Below are 16,955 nucleotides of genomic sequence, written 5' to 3'. Positions count from 1 at the left end.
ATTTGTCATCTATAAATTTTAGGCACATGCGACCACCCTTGATCAATAATAATGGCTTTAATTTATCTATCATGGAAACCATTTGATACCTACGAGTGTTGTGAAGACTAAAGTGGCAAATCAAATGTCTTTAGAATCGGACAACTACGGGAAGAGAAAGCTTAAAAGACCAAAAGAAAAAGAAGCATCTATCTTTCCGTTGCTATTTACATGCTCCAAATGTCAAAAACATGGCAATGGCAATGGCACGGCTGCCCTGTAAAGTTAGCTATTGTAACCTTTTGATCACTGCTCATTTGCGCAATCCAAACTCTTATTTGACCCGATTGTTTCAATTTCCAGCTCACATTGCCCACTTAGGAAGATAAGCATGCATATTTCTGTATGAAAGAGCAATTATATAGGACTACCTCTTGATACCTGCGCTAACGAAGCTCAAGTCACTAAAGGTCCTTTCTGTATCTCCTACAACCATCTTAATGAACATCTTTGAAGCAAATAAGGAAGATGTAGCAGTGCACAAAATAAAAATCAAAAGCAAATAAGAAAGATGCATCAGTTCATTAAATAATATCGACTGCATACAATATTATGTTCGTTGCACCGCACATATCATTTTATCATTTTAAACTGGCATTGTACAGCAATCTAGAACCATTCTTCAGAAATATTCAATTAAAAATATATTGAACTGATGTAAGGTTTAGTCACTATTTTCCAATGTGGATAGGTACACTACCCCCCTTATTAATTACCTATTGTTGTATAGATATTAGAGGAATGATATTTTTCAGAACTGAAAGAACCGCAGACATTATTCAATCTTCACATTTTTAAACATGCATTGGCACAAAAGATCATTTTCAATTCTCAATTATCAATGAATGGAATTGGCGTTTGGGCAATATTTGTACCAACCAATCCCTGACTAAATCAGAACAACTCTCTGAGGTATATCTGATATGAAGATAATATGATGCTACGACATTCCCAATACAAGTAGGGAGCGATAGAAAGACCATATATCTCATATAAAAACAAGTGAAATTTGAAAGATCAGGCTGACACAGAGAACAGAAATACACATGAATAAGCAAATTCTGTATAAATCTAATATAAAGACAAAAAGAGATGTGAACCTGATTCTGTGAGCTTGCTGCAGTTGTCCAGCCCTGTGGATGGTGGACTTCAGCTGAACTATCAGTAATAAAAGTTATTGTTGTTGATTCCCCTGGTATGTTAGCTATTGACATAGGTGGTAATTCTCTCATGACCCATAATACAAAAGCTGAGGGCACTGATGAACCTAGAAAAACAAAATGAACATCACATCATAAACTTGACATTACGACCTACTTTTTCCATAAAGCAGCACTGATGATGGGGACAAAAATATAGGGCAGCAGCGTTTATCTCTTTCAATGTTTTCATCATAGCCTTATTTCAACTTCTGTTGTCAACAGGGCATAACCATGGCAATTGCCATTTCACCATTCCATCCATAAGTTCAGGAATCAATATAGTTGGATGATAATATGAATGCAACAACAATATTTTCTATTGTCACGTAAAAATTATTCCTCAGTCTGAACAGAGTAGATGGATAACGGATGTTAAGGCACATCTCTAATACCATAGTGTTTTGTACTTTGGTGCAACATGCTTAATTCAAAATTCTAACTGTCCAACCTCCCAGATCACCCAAGTCATTCTATTAAGATAAAAAGTTTACATGAATATCTGCCAGGTTTTAAAACTCCTTTTTCCCTAGATATATCCCAATTTCTCATACAACGTCTATTATCCAAGTATGGTAAGATGAAGGTTCTTATACCCATCAAATTTATCTTCCATGAACTTGATCTCTATAACTTCAGATTGCAGATGAGGCTGAATATTCAGAAACATCAAAATACACATGAAATATTTCTAATAAAGAATTAATGCTAGATATGGATTGATGGTACAAAATATTTAGGATATTCCACGCCCTAAAAACAGATCTTCATAAATCGACAATCAAAAGCCTTTAGTTAATTTGCAGCAGATTTAGCAAACTTAAGGGAAAAGTTGAATCAAGTACCTATAAAATAATATAAAATCAGTAAAAGAGAAGTATAAACACCATTTATGTGCAGTTCATGCCAGTGATAAAGCACCTGCAATCACGAAAACACAATTAAGTTTATGAAGTTAGAAAATAAAGCATAGAACAAACAACCAATAGGGAGCCGTGTACCGGAATATCAGTGAAAAGAGCCACAAAAGCACTTGATGTGAAACATAGAACAGATACAATGGCCAAACCTGCAACCTACAGAAATCATATATCTCAACACAACATCATGAAATAACTAAGGCACAGAAATAATATAACTATAAAGCCACCAGATTTTGAACAAAGATAAATGCATCAAATGTTAACATAAAGGTGAAAGAATAGTATATCTTCTAAATTGAGACCAACATGACAAGACCGTAGAGAATGACACAAAAGCATAAAGGATAATATGATAACACCTTCCAAATTTCAGATGAAGCTCTTTCAGATCTAACATTCCTCATTTTCTGACACAATAGGAGCCCTAAGCATGAGAAAGGAAGAAACAAATAAAACCATGAGTATCTCTAAGAGAAGAAAATATGTAATATAAAAGAATCATCTATTCTAGTAACACTTAAAAAGAACGAATCAGTCAATCAATCCCAGAGACTAACCAGCAAAATTTGTCAGGCATTTAGGCCAACCTTATGTCATATCACCCATTAAACTAGAAGTTGAATTAACTTCTCTAATTAATGTTACTCAGGCTCCGATACTGATCTATCAAATAATCTACACATGCAAGATGTTAGATACTATGGGTTGGAGGCTCACAAGTGTGACTTCTAGTATTTGGTTCACAAATAACAAGGAACAAGAATATCTGGTTAGCCTGATGTTAGGCATTTTTGCATTCACAAAGTTATTACATTAAGGGACAAAATCTTCAAGCAATGCAAAAAGAAAAACCAATATTATGAAAAAGAATAGTCCATATAAATTGCTAGCTGCTTACCATAACATGCTAACGCTCCACCTAATAGTAGTATTGCCACAGCAAAAAGATCTACATAAACCTGAATGAGATAGACAGTCAGTACTTCATGGCTTCACTAGAAGAAAGAAATAAAAGAACACAAAGAAATTCCATAAAACACAAGTTTTCATTGTCTTTTGTTATTTTCAAACCAATGAACTAAAAGAAAAAAAACGTAGACACTAGCTTCACTGTAACCTTCTGTCTGATAATCAGAAACTTACAGATGGTGCTCTAAGAAAACAATAATAGTTAAAACAAAATTAGCTCGTTAGATGTTCATACCCGAGCCACAGTTGATGAATCAATAGGATTATCTTCCATTCGAATCCAGATTAGCACAGAAAATGTCATCATAAAAAGAAATACAAGAACAGTAACCTGGTCAGATAAAAACAGAATTAATGAGTTCATAAGCATTAGGTTTTGCAAAATGACACAACAGGAAAGTATTATAGAAACATTCAAAATAATTACACATAAAAACCATGATAAGAAACAAAAGAAACTATATCACTATACCAGAATCACTACTTTTTGACGGCTTCCAATATGAATTAAACGGAAAGGATAACATATTCTGTAACTATCTGCGATTGATGACCTTGGTCTATTTAAAGAATTTTGTAGTAAAGCTTCTAGAAAGCCCTGTTCAACATCCTCTTCCTCTTCATCATCTGCCTGGTGGCAAAGGTCGACCCTATAAAAAATCCGCCACAGAGACATGGGGTACAGCTGATGAAGAAACACTAATTTTCACTTTGACAGAAAATATGAAAACTTCAAAGTAACTAAAACTAGCAAAGTATATTATCCTGATTTATGAAAAAGCTTCAGTACCATTGCATTGGATGACCCTGGGAAAAGAAGAAAAGAGAAAGCTCTCTGGTACATTGATTGATTAAGACATGATGATTTAAAGTCAAGCACTAAATTCAATCTCCCTTTTCCTTTTTCTATTTCCTTTTACTAGAAACAAAAACAAAAATAAAGGAAAGCTGCATATCTTGATTCTTGCAAATATCTCCAATCTTTAGAGAGCACGTTTTCCTTGCATTTGAAAAAGTTATCTAAGATACATGATCATATTTCACACAAAGAAAATGTAAATAAGTTACTGAGGAAACATACCAGAATGACAAAAGTAGAAGAAATGTTGCAAAGAAAAGAATTCTGGGGAAGGCTGCACACATATTTGCAGCAATTAATACTTAAACTAATCTGCTGCAGTGAAAGAAAGAATTGAGGTCTTATTACGAGCATCTACACATACCCATGGCTACAAAGCCACAAGAGTATGACCAGCATAGCCATCCTCGGCATGCAGCAACGAGAGTCAAGACAAAATAAACGAAGTAACCTGCAGGTAGATGAGAATTTGGCAATTCAGTTTGAATCAGAGATGTGATTCAAATCAACCTACGCATATAAGGCCAACGGGTCAACATAAGTGTAAAATAAAAATTCTTACCAGCATTGGTAGACCCAATCAGTAAATGAAACACCTGTTATTCACATTCATTTCGGTCAAGAACAAGTCAATACATTTGGAAATAGAAATCAACATAGTAACTCTTTTTTTTGGGCCAACCAACATAGTAAGTTAGATGTACCATGAATTAGAAAAGAAAGAAAGAGGAGGAAAAGGAGAAAAGAAGAAAAAAAAAAAAGCATTATCATAAATCATTTACATATATGCACACCAATACACGTACATTACTGAACATTGACTTGACATCAACCCCAACACTATCTTACCGAACATGGACCTTACCGAACATTGACTTGACACCAATACATGGACCTTACTGAACATTGACTTGACATCAACCCTAACTCTATCTTCTGGCTCCACTGGACCATAGATAAGTTTAATCATCTCTAATTCCAGGATGGTACAGCATGTTTCCTAATCATCCCAGTACAAAGGCCAGATAATAGATTAATGATTTAGCTACATTGTTACTCATTAAGGTTCTTAGTTCCCAAGGCTGGTCACTAAACAACTTATATCAAATTCTTTTAGTAAATAATTTATGTTTTATCACACTTTCCTCATCGGCTACAAACTTACAAAATTAAAAAAAGTACAGGAGTCCAACGTAGAGTTTTCTGCCAGTGTTAGGGGCATACACAAAATTTGTGATACTTGCAAGAAGTGTAGAAATTACAAAAGCAAGCATTGAAGTCCAGGAAATGTTGGTCAAATAGGTTTCTCCTCCAAGGCCTACTACAAACTCCTGGGCTCAAAACTTTAAGAACTGATGCATGCTGTAGCTGCAACTTAATTTCAACCTACCTGTTTCTCCAAGTTCAAGTCAAGCAGTGTCAGAAGAGTCACCAAAATTTCTTTCTGTTCAGACAATTTTCCCAGGTTCTGCCTTAAAGGGTCAGATGACTCACACAGATCAGATCAAGGTGCAAGTCCCCACTTGACCAGCTGGTCTGATGACATTGTGTTAAACTAGCTAGCCTATGAAATAGTTTACATTCAAATAGAAATCTTTTAATTCAACTAAAAAGTCACAGAAAGTAATTTATAAAACTTACTTTTTGGCGGGTCCATCCTAGCTGTGAATTCCTTGAGTGAATCCGTGCTAGCTGACCACAAAGTGGTGAGAGTAAATGTTCATTACAAACAAAAACTCAGAAAAAAAAAAATAAAGAAATAAAATCTCCATAACCATTAGTAGCATCACACTAATGAATTCTGATGTACCATATTACCCTGGGTTTTAGTGTCTACAAAAAGACAGATATATCTACCAGCACATATGCATAATCCCTACCACCTTGCATGATGTGTACGCATGTAAAATTCACCGCTTTGATACACATAAAGCCAATATTGCAATCCAAGACAGCTAAGTGCAGATTGATATATTTTTCAATACCACAAAATGGTACTCAAGATATATAACAAGATAAATGAATAAAATGCAACGTAAAAACAGCAGATCTTGAACATATCCGGAGAATAAAAATAGAATGCAATGTAATCTTGAAGGATGTGGAGATTACAGCAGCTCAAACAAACAATGCTTTTCAGTAACAAATACAGTTGCAAGCAAAAAGATGGAGTTGGACTACAAAAGTAGAATTTTAGCTAAGTTATCAATTGAAAAAGAAATAAGGTTGCAACTGAAAAAAATCTAAGCCACACATCAAGATAACCATGAAAGCTCAATAATTAAGTTTGAGAAATGCTCAGATTGAGCTCAATTCAAGCTCATTATAATTTACATTGTTCTTCCAAATTAGTAAAAAGAACTTGAGTTGGCTAATCATGCTCACTCAACCAGCAATTTTCATATTTAAATTTAGCATACCAAATCCATGAAAAAGTGTAAAGCCGACCCTCCTTATTCCATAAGAACCAACTAACCAACCATTCGTACCACATACTATTCATGAATTGCCAGGATCATGTGCATTTTGGATTTTAAAAAAATGTAACTTTCATTAATGTGCAAGCTATGCCGCTGCCTAATTTTCAGTATAATGATCAACAACCGAACTATTGCACCAAATTTGTAATTCTGTCTTGGTTTCGTGAAAACAGCAATGACATGTTGTCAACCAAAAATTGAATAAATAAGGTTGTCTTCCTTCCAGGCTTAAAAAAATATTCCCCAAGAGAAAACAACAGCATATATTGCTTCATCTTACTAGGTTTCCATTATTGATTGAACCTGAATATGGAGAATTTTCTTAAATTTATATAGGACCAAGCACAATTCACCAATATTTATCACTTTTAGCCAAAAATATAAAAATGATACTTAGTATATGGCGCATAAAGATATAGGAAGCTTGGCAGAAGACAGTCTATATATTGAATCCAAGAGTTGCCTATTCAACCAGCTTGAACTTGTGTCATCAACAAAGCCAACAATTACGTTCAGCAGCCTGGTTGGACTAATATTTCTCCAGCTAACAAAGAGCTAGATAAAATAAAACACCTCAAATTACTAGAAAACAAATATAATGACAATATGTTGAATGTAAAACCCAGATGGAAACAATCCTAAAACACATTGCTACCCCTTTATCCCATATTACAAACTATTCATCAATCAAAAACTCATTAAACATTAAAAAAATTAGATTTGTAACAAAAGAAATAAAAAAAAGAATAACAATCAAACCTGAGTAAAAGCAAGAATAGCAATAATTCCATCAAAGCAAGCAAGACCCACATTTACTCCAACTAGTTCTCCTGCTAAAATACAAGATTTCTCCTTTTCCTCCAACATTTGCCTATCTCTACTTTTCGTTTTCTTTACAAACAAAAAAGTATATATTTATCTTATTATATTATTCTCTCGGGAGAGCAAAAGAATCTAAAATGCTTGTGGATTTTTAAAACAAAGAAATGTACCGTGTGAAACGGAAATCTTTTCAAATATCTTTCAGGAAAGTCTCTTGATTTACTTTTTGTTGCTCATTCATTGATTTAGTTGCAATTTATGAGAAAACGAATATGAAAACGAATATGTCCTTTTTAGGAGAAAGATTTAATTTTTACTTTTATTTATTTATTATTATCATCCGGAGGGTAAATTGGAGAAATTATTATAAATTCTTTCATTTTTTTTTAGGATATTTTATTTACATCCTATTTAATGTATATACACCTTACTTTTATATATAACCCAAATTCAAAATTAAATTTTTTATTTCTATTAAACACATCTTATCCCTCACTTTCTATTTTTTATTTTTATCCTTTCTTTTTTCTTCTCTTTTTACTTTCTAAAATTAAATTTCACAAAAATAAATATTTAAAAAACTTTAAAGTTTCTCGAAAATGAATATTCGAGACATTTTAATAATTTTTAAATATTTATTTTTGAAAGACCTCAAAATTTTTTGAATATAAAAATTTGAAAAGTCTCATATCTTATCGAATATTCATTTTCGAGAAACCTTGAGTCTTTTAAAAAATAAATATTTAAGAAAATATAAGGTTTCTCGAATCTTTATATCTAATAAATTCGATTTCATTTTTAATAAAAATTTTAATGACGTGCATATACACTTATTTACTTAATTATACACCTATTTACTTAATTATGTGTATAAATAGAACTGAAATTGAGAATATTATTTTTTGATTTGCATGGGCAAAATAGAGTTCTTAATTTTCTAGATTCAAGATAAAAATATTTTTATTTCATGCATGTGTGAGAACTTGATCATTTTCATTCTGACATATAATCAAATAAGAATGAGGACATCAATGACTCATGCATGTGTATACATACTAATCGAAGCTTAAACACCTTATATTGTCATAAAAATTAGAGATTTCGATTTTTTTGTTATAAAAAATTTATAATTAAATATATATTTTAAAAAATTATGTATTATCTGTTAGCTCAAAAAACTTGAAATAAACCAAGAAGGGGGTGAATTGGTTGTAATAAAATTTTCAAAATCAATACTTAATAATCACAAATTCAGCAAAACAATTTATCTAAGCAAATAAGCACAATAAATGAAGTAAATAAGGGATAAAGATAGAGAATTGGACACCAAAATTTATAAAGGTTCGATCCTTTCTTTAGGCACCTATGTCCGCTTTCTTAGCCTTACTTGTCAAGGAGTTCAATCCACTATATGTTGAAGGATACAACCTAGCTTTTCAAAGCTTTACACAATCAACATTACAAACTCTTAAGGGTTATCCTTCCCCTTAAGCTCACAAACTCACAATACAAAAATTTTGAAGTATTTTGTAAACTTTAAAAACCTCTCAAAGGTTAGGTGTTTGCTAATTTGAAGTACACAACAGTATAGACAAAAAAATTTAGAGAAAAACTGATATGAGTAGGATTTTTTGTACTTTTCTCTCTTTGAATAGCTTTGAATGCTTGAACAAGTTGGTTGATAAATAGTAGTAAGTTTACTTAGCTCTTTTTACTTTCGTTATGTAGTGAAAGGTTTCATTTATAGGTAAGAAGAAGTTGAAAGTCGTTGCCTTGCATTTAATGCTTCAAACCTGTAAAATTTTAGACAAAATATAGCTGTTGGGGCTTTCTAAGACTCATGGGATCGATCCCTCCTTTAGGGGATTGATTGGGTCAACTTTGAAACACCCCAAAATTATGCATAAAAGGCCTTACCTGATTGATCAAATAAAGCACTTGATCGATCCATTTCTTAGGTGATCAATCCCTTATGTGGGGAGATCGATCCCCTCATTTAGGGGATCGATTGGGTCAGCTTTGAAACACCCCAAAATTATACATAAAAGGCCTTACCTGATCGATTTGATAATGCACCTGATCAATCCATTCCTTAGGTGATCAATCTCTTATGTGGGGGGATTAATCCCTTTTGCTCATTTTCAAACAAGAAAATATTTTTGTTTCAAAACAAATCGATCCTTTTAGTGGAGGGATCGATCCCATGCCTAGGTGATCGATCCCCTATGTGGGAGGATCGATCTTTTTTTCTAAAAATTTGAACGAGAAAAGCATTCTGTATAAAAAGTGATCAATTGTTTTAAAGAAGGGATTAATCGGGTAAGCTTAAAATCATAACCAATCAATCCTTACAGGGAAGAGATCAATTGATTCTTGCCAAAATTTCACAAAATTTACTTCTGAAAGAAAAATGGATTGATCCATTTGCTAAGGGATCGATTTAGTAAGGGAAGGGATCGATCCCTTCTATCAAAACATGCATTAATCCATTTTGTTTCGAGAATTATCTTGTTTTAGTTCGTAAATGACTTTTAGTAAGATAGAATGGTGAAAAAAATGTTCAATTTAAGATTAAGAGAGATTGATTCAAGTTAGGCAAATTTTTACTTTGTGAAATCAAAACTTTTAATCAATTCAAGGCCAACAATCTCCCCATTTTTGATATAACAAAACCAAGTGAAAATTTTGCTTAAAAATATTTTTTCATTTGAAAAACAAGCTCCCCCAAATTTAAGCATAAATTATAAGGTAACTAAAAGCAAAACCAATGTCAATATCATCATAAAATTTGTTCATGCCATCAAAATCATTAAGATTATCAATACTATTAATATCATTAAAGCAATTTTTCATGCCATTATCTCTCTCTTTTTTTTTTGTAATATCAAAAAAGATGAAGTGAAGCAAAGTGAGAGAACAATCAATTTAAGGCTACACTAACTCAATTGCAAGCAATATATCAATCATCAATTTCACAAGCCACAATGTCAAAAACTACAATGTCATAAGCCATATAAGGATGAAAGATAGATTTCATTAATATAAACATCAATACCAAAGTTTAATACAAACCACAATATAAAGTGTTTTAAAGACATATTTACAACATAAAAAGATATGAAAAAACATGAGAACTGGCACTAAGAAAACTCATTAAGAAGGAGGTGGAGAATAAAGAGATTGATGAGGATGAGAAAAATGAGGGAAAGGCTACCCCATGTGCTATTATATAGATTGCATTTGCTCAATATCAGCTCTAATTTGACGAACTTAGACAACTAGCTCATTTTGAGTTTTTTTCATATTTTTCAATTGAGTGTTCATACTCTTAACCATAGAATGCAAACTGTTTATTTGAAGCATGAGCACTTTTAAGGCTCTTTGAGTGTTAAATGATGTGGTAGAAGGTTCTTCTTGAGGTTCAAAAATATCTGAAGGTTCATGTTCTTTTCTCTCTTCTTGTGTAGCCCCAATATCAATCTTTTTAACCTATAAACCTTATGCATTTTAAACATATCCTATATTGTGCAAAGTAGGAGTACCAAGAACACTAAATGGGTTATTGAACATCTTCTCCTTATCTCTTTTAATATTGACATCCAATTTTTTCAAAAGATTACTAATGGCAAACTCATATACTAAGGTGTAGTCCATATTCTGCATTACCCTCATCATATCATTGAAATTGAAATACACCAAATTTGATTTTTGTTAATACTTGATCTTATACATCCATCAATAATCTTGCTTCTTAATGGTAGAGTATTATGTGCCAAAAGGTATCAACACATGAGTGATAATAACATGTAGCAATCTATCATGCATTGACAACCTAGAAGTTTGAGTGAGAGTAACTTGTAAATTGTTAGGTTTAAAAATATTTTGAATAAGCTCCACCATGTCACACCTAGTATTGGTTTTTCTCTCATCATCTAGCATGAATGTTTCAGTTGATAATTGCTTGGTAATCATAATTTTTTTTTATTACATATGTTCTAAATCTATCAAGATAGTACCTATGTGACCCTTCAATTTGAATACAACTAGCATTGCTATAAAATACTTTCACTAAATTCTTAAATAAAAGGTCATCCATGCATAAGTAATTTAGCCATCCAAATCTCTCAAAAGTATGTAAGTAAGGAAATTTTATAGATTGTAAGAATTCAAGCGAAATTACCTTTTCATACTTCACTTCTCTATGTGTAAAATATGTCTCATATCTTTTCTTCATATCTGGATTGATAAAATTTTGATTGAAGAAAGGCTTTATTAATGAGCTAAATACCTCCCTTAAAGGATTTTTTTTTTTCAACACTTACTTTAGTCTTGAGAGCTATGAAGATGATAGGATAATGAAGGTAGGTAGGTTGATGTGAAATTGATAAGAGAATTGGTGATTATAGATAATAAAGAGTAAAATATGTGTGAAAGAGGTAAAAAATATGAGTGAATGTGGTAGTTTCAAAAGGAGATTAACTTTCTAAAGTGGAAAAAATGGGCAATTTTTGTGTGATTTGATGGTTTTCAAGGATGAATTTTACAAGAAATCAAGTTGAAATAAAGGAATTTGCAAAATATTTTACTAAGAGGGATCAATTTTGAGTGAAAAATGAGTGAGAGTTATTAGAGTTTAAAGAGAATGAGTTTGAGAAAGAAGAAGAATAGGTGAAAAAGCTGAAATGATTGGCTAAAAGAGAAGGGGACCCAATTTTATCACACCAAAATGGTACGCATAGTGCCAAAAAAACATGACCCGATTGATCGATTAAGATGAGGGATCGATTAATTATGGTTTTGCATTAAATCGATCGATTGATTTTGAAAGAGATCGATCGATTCTTCACATTTCTAAATTTTAGCTACTGGATGAATACCTGATCAATCATATCCAAAAATGATCGATTGGTTCCTTTATGTTTTTTCTTTAATTTTGCTATGGAGAGAATAACCAATTGATCTATTCCAAAAAGGATCAATTGGTTTTTACTATAGCATTTTTTAAAAAAAAAAATTAAAAACCATGCAATATGATCATTCAAACATGCATCATACAATCATACACAAACTTAAAAAAATACTTAGATAAACATACTTTCGATCAATCTAAAGTGCATCATTCATCATAACATCAAGAGATTCATTTCAATGAGCATTCATCATACCAAGTTCACCTCTAATTGCATAAAATTTGTCCTTATCAAGAGATTTTATGAAGATATCAGCTAATTGATGCAAGGTATTAATATATTCAAGCACAATATCACCCTTTTGAACATAATCTCTAATAAAATGATGCCTAATTTTAATATATTTTATTCTAGAGCGTTGAATTGGATTTTGATGAGATTGATGGCACTAGTATTATCACATTTAATGAGAATATGATCTATGATTATTTCAAAATCCTCCAATTGTTGCTTAATCCACAAAACTTGAGCACAACAACTTTCGACTGCTATATATTCGACTTCAATTGTGGATTAAGCAACACTATTTTGTTCTTAAAAAACCATGATATGGGCATATTTTCAAACAATTGACAAGTATCGAAAGTGCTTTTTTTATCAGTTTTACATCTACTTAAATTTACATCGGAATAGGCATGTAAAGTAAAAGATGAACCTTTTGGATACTATAATCCTAAATTAGGGGTGTCTTTAAGGTATCTAAAAATTTTTTTAACAACAGATAAATATGATTCTCTAGGTAATGATTAAAATATAGCACATAAATATACACTAAACATTATATCCAGTCTACTTGCAATAAGATATAGTAATGAACTAATCATATACCTATATAATTTAGAGTCAACACATTTACCTCTTTCATCTTTATCAAGTTTTGTTGAAGTGCTCAGAGGTGTTAAGCAAAGCTTTGATTCTTTCAATCCAAATCTTATGAGCAAATCTTTGATGTATTTGGCTTGATTGATGAATGTGCCATCTTTTGTTTGCTTTACTGGTAGTCTCAAGAAAAATGTGAGTTCTTCTATCATGCTCATTTCAAATTCACCTTGCATAATCTTAGCAAATTCTTAATAAAGAACTTCATTAATAGCACTAAATATGATATCATTAATATAAACTTGCACTATAAGTATGTCATTTCCTTTTATTTTAATAAAAAATATAGTATCAACCTTCCCTCTGTTAAAATTATTTTCAATTAAAAAATTTGACAATCTTTCATACCAAGCTCTAAGAGCTTATTTTAAACCATATAAAGCTTTTGTCAATTTATAAACATACTTTTGGAAATTTTGGATTTTTAAAATCGGGAGGTTGCTCCACATACACTTTTTTATTTATAAAACCATTTAGAAATGTGCTCTTGACATCTATTTGAAAAAGTTTGAAATTTTTAAAACATGTATATATAAGTAACATTCTAATGGCTTCTAACCTTGCAACCAGGGTATAAGTTTCATCATAATCAATTCTTTCATCTTGACCATACCCTTGAGCTACTAATTTAGCTTTATTTCTAACAGCATTCTCATGCTTATCCATTTTATTCTTAAAAACCCATTTGGTGCTTATAGTGGGATGATTACTAGGCCTAAGTACAAGATTTTATACTTAGCTTCTTTCAAATTGATTCAATTCATCTTGCATGGCCAATATCTAATAATCATCTCCTAAGGCTTCATCTATATTCTTGAGTTCAATATGAAATAGAAAAGTAATATAATTACACACATTATAAGAAGGTCTAGTTCTTATCCCTTGAGTTGGATCACCAATAATTTCACTATCTTTGACATATCTCTTTTTTCTATGGTGATTTGGCTATTTTCCTATATGGTGTGGCTCCTTTAGAAACTCATCATCTTTCTTTTTATTATTCTCTTCAATGTCAAGTGATACATCATTGATATTTTCTTGAAGTATACCTACATCATCATCATCATCAAAAGGCACATTTCTCAGAGGTAAATAAAACTCATCAAAAATAACACATAGATTCTTCAACAATTAGTGTTCTTTTATTAAAGACTTTATAGGCTTTTGAATTCAAAAAATATCCTAGGAAAATTTTTTCATCACTTTTTGCATCAAATTTTCTAATATCATCTTTTTCATTGTTCAAAACAAAACATTTGTAACCAAAAGAATGAAAATAATTTATGTTAAGCCTTTTTTCTTTAAAAAGCTCATAGAGAATTTTCTTCAAAATTGGCCTAATCATAGCTCTATTTATAATATAACAAGAAATATTTATAGCTTTCGCCCAAAATTATTTAGGTAAATTATTTTCACAAAGCATGATTCTAGCTATTTCTTCTAAAGTTATATTTCTTTTTTATACTACCCCATTTTGTTGAGGAGTTTTAGGAGCACAAAAAATGTGGTTAATACCATTTTCACTACAAAACACATTAAAACCAAGATTTTTAAATTTTTTTCCATGATCACTTCTAATACTAGAAATTGAATATCCTTTCTTATTTTGTATTTGCTTGCTAAAAGAGATGAATTTTTCCAAAGCTTTATTCTTTGAATGCAAAAAGAGACTCCATGTGAATCTAGTAAAGTCATCAACAATAACAAACTCATATTTCACCAAGACTCATTGTTCTAGTAAGACTAAAAAGATCAATATGAAGTAGTTGAAGAGGTTTAGTAATTGAAATGCAATTCTTAGGTTTGAAAAAAAAATTTCTATGTTTTTCTTGAGTACATGCATCACAAACCTTATCATTTTCATATTTCAATTTTGGCAAATCAATAACTAAATCATTTTGAGAAAGTTTTGAAATTACATGCATACTTGCATGTTAAAGTCTTCTATGTCAAATCCAACTCTTATTTTCTTTTTGAGCCATAAAACAAACATTTTTAGAAAAAAGATCATCTAAATGCACCACATAAATATTTCCTTGATGATGTCTAACAAAAACAAGCTTGTTAGTTTTGATATTAATTACTTGACAGCACATAAATTCAAACACAACTCTAAGTCTTTTGTCACATAATTGACTAATACTAAGTAAGTTATGCTCGAGTCCTTTTACAAGTAAAACATTTTCAATAGCAGTAGAAGAATTGTTATCAATAGAGCCAATCCCTTCAATTTGATCTTTAAAATTGTCACCAAATGTAACATCTCCTCCACTTTTAGCTTTTAAATCCTTAAAAAAAGTTTTATCTCCGATCATGTGTTTTGAGCATCTACTATCAAGGTATCATGGATTGTTCTTGCTTGAATTGGCTTTGTAACATTGCTCATACACGTACAAAAACATAATTAAATTTTTATTTTGGGTACCTAAACTTTCTTGGGTCCTTGAGTGTTAGTGTTAACAATTTTTTTGCCTTTTGGAATTCACTTCATTTTAGTAATCTCATCTTAAGATGTGTTAACTCTTTTTGAAATCCACACTCTCCTAATGAGCTTACCTCTATAAGTGACTTTCTTCAAGGAACAATATTATATAAAATGACCTAATTTATGACAATATGCACATATGTTAGATGAATCATTTGACTTAACAAAAAAATTCTTTAAATGAGTCTTTTTGTTGCCACCATTATAGCCTAATCCATCTTTATCAAAGAATGTTTTTTGAGTTTCTAGCATGTCATTGAGCTTTTGATGGCCCATATAAAATTTAAAAAATGAATTATGCAAAATTTCATTTTTCTTAGTCAAGTTATTGACATTTAATTTTAAGAGCTCAACTTCTTTTTCTAAGTCATCTTTTGCTTTAGTCAAGAATTAATTTTCTAGTTTCAACTTGGAGATCATTTTTCTATATTTCATGTTCATGTTCTCAAATTCTATGGCTAATTCATCATAAGGATTTTGTAATTCATCAAATGTGTATGAATTTAAATCATATAGGTTAGAAGTTACCTTAGGCTTATCAAGAGTCATGAGACATAGATTGGTTACTTTTTTCTCATTTGATTTATCATTGAAGAAGTCACTATCACTCCATGTTACAACCATTGCTTTTTTCTTTAGCTTTGTCATGTTTTGCTTCTTCCACAAAAGATAATCAAATTTAATAAGACCCAATTTTTTGTATTCATAGTAAATAATTTGATCCATTTCTTTTCTACTTGATTCTTCTTTAACCATTTCCCTTTTTAGTCTTCTTCTACTTGAGAACTTATTCATCCTCATAAATTTTTTGAATCTCTTTGCAAACTTGGCCATCTTTTCATCTTCATCATCCTTTTCTTGTCCAAGATTTTTTTCATCTTCTTGAAAGGTAGATTTGAGAACAATGCTACCTTTCTTGATTGGTTTTTATCCCCTTTTGAGCTTCATCTCATAGGTAATGAGAAAATCCATTAGTTCATCCAAAAAAAGTGTGTGAGGATCTTTGAACTCTTCAATGACTATCACTTTAGCTTCCCAACTCTTTGGTAGACTATTAAAGACTTTTTTTCACAATATTCACATTTGAATAAGTCTTTCTAAGAGCCTTTAAACCATTAATGATGTTAATGAACCGGTTTGGCATATCACTAATAGTTTCATCTAGTTTCATCTTGAATAACTCATAATCATGAGAGAGTATGCCAATTTTTATCTCATTCATTTAATTTGTACCTTGATGAGTGACAGCTAACTTATCCCAAATTTTTTTACATTTTCACACAAAAAAATTTTATTGTACTCAGTAGACCCCAATGCACAAAAGAGTGTA

General features: G+C 31.1%; 1 protein-coding gene across 11 annotated transcripts; it reads right to left on the bottom strand.

Moving 5' to 3' along the window:
• Window positions 1–12: 12 nt before the first annotated feature.
• LOC111274876 (tobamovirus multiplication protein 1-like) lies at window positions 13–7,582 on the bottom strand. Of its 11 annotated transcripts, none has more exons than XM_089755383.1 (14): window positions 7,462–7,582; window positions 7,229–7,360; window positions 5,631–5,681; window positions 4,552–4,585; window positions 4,354–4,440; window positions 4,212–4,263; window positions 3,603–3,780; window positions 3,366–3,461; window positions 3,060–3,120; window positions 2,521–2,585; window positions 2,240–2,314; window positions 2,084–2,159; window positions 1,140–1,306; window positions 13–420 (listed from the first exon to the last, which is right to left on the bottom strand). In XM_089755383.1, the coding sequence occupies exons 2-14, from the start codon at window positions 7,334–7,336 to the stop codon at window positions 397–399; spliced, it is 1,074 nt and encodes a 357-aa protein (XP_089611509.1). In that variant the 5' UTR covers window positions 7,337–7,360; window positions 7,462–7,582; the 3' UTR covers window positions 13–396. The 11 variants fall into 11 exon arrangements, with proteins under 11 accessions (XP_089611509.1, XP_089611510.1, XP_089611514.1 ...); XM_089755384.1 differs by having other exon boundaries at window positions 3,603–3,815; window positions 5,631–5,677; XM_089755388.1 differs by lacking the exon at window positions 7,229–7,360 and having other exon boundaries at window positions 3,603–3,815; window positions 7,462–7,501.
• Window positions 7,583–16,955: the final 9,373 nt, after the last annotated feature.

This window comes from Durio zibethinus, chromosome 26 (assembly GCF_047325235.1).
Source record: "Durio zibethinus cultivar Kanyao isolate XHJ-2024 chromosome 26, ASM4732523v1, whole genome shotgun sequence".
Lineage (NCBI taxonomy): Eukaryota > Viridiplantae > Streptophyta > Magnoliopsida > Malvales > Malvaceae > Durio > Durio zibethinus.
Note: the sequence above shows the minus strand (reverse complement) of the source record. Positions and strands in the feature narration are given on the sequence as shown.

Excerpts from the sequence above, each read along its gene's own strand:
- LOC111274876 (XM_089755383.1), bottom strand. The coding sequence starts at position 7,336 with ATGTTGGAGGAAAAGGAGAAATCTTGTATTTTAGCAGGAGAACTAGTT. Across the intron at positions 3,781-4,211 it reads CTTCTACTTTTGTCATTCTG|GGTCGACCTTTGCCACCAGG; the intron begins GTATGTTTCCTC and ends GATTTTTTATAG. Across the intron at positions 2,586-3,059 it reads TGGAGCGTTAGCATGTTATG|GGCTCCTATTGTGTCAGAAA; the intron begins GTAAGCAGCTAG and ends TCTCATGCTTAG.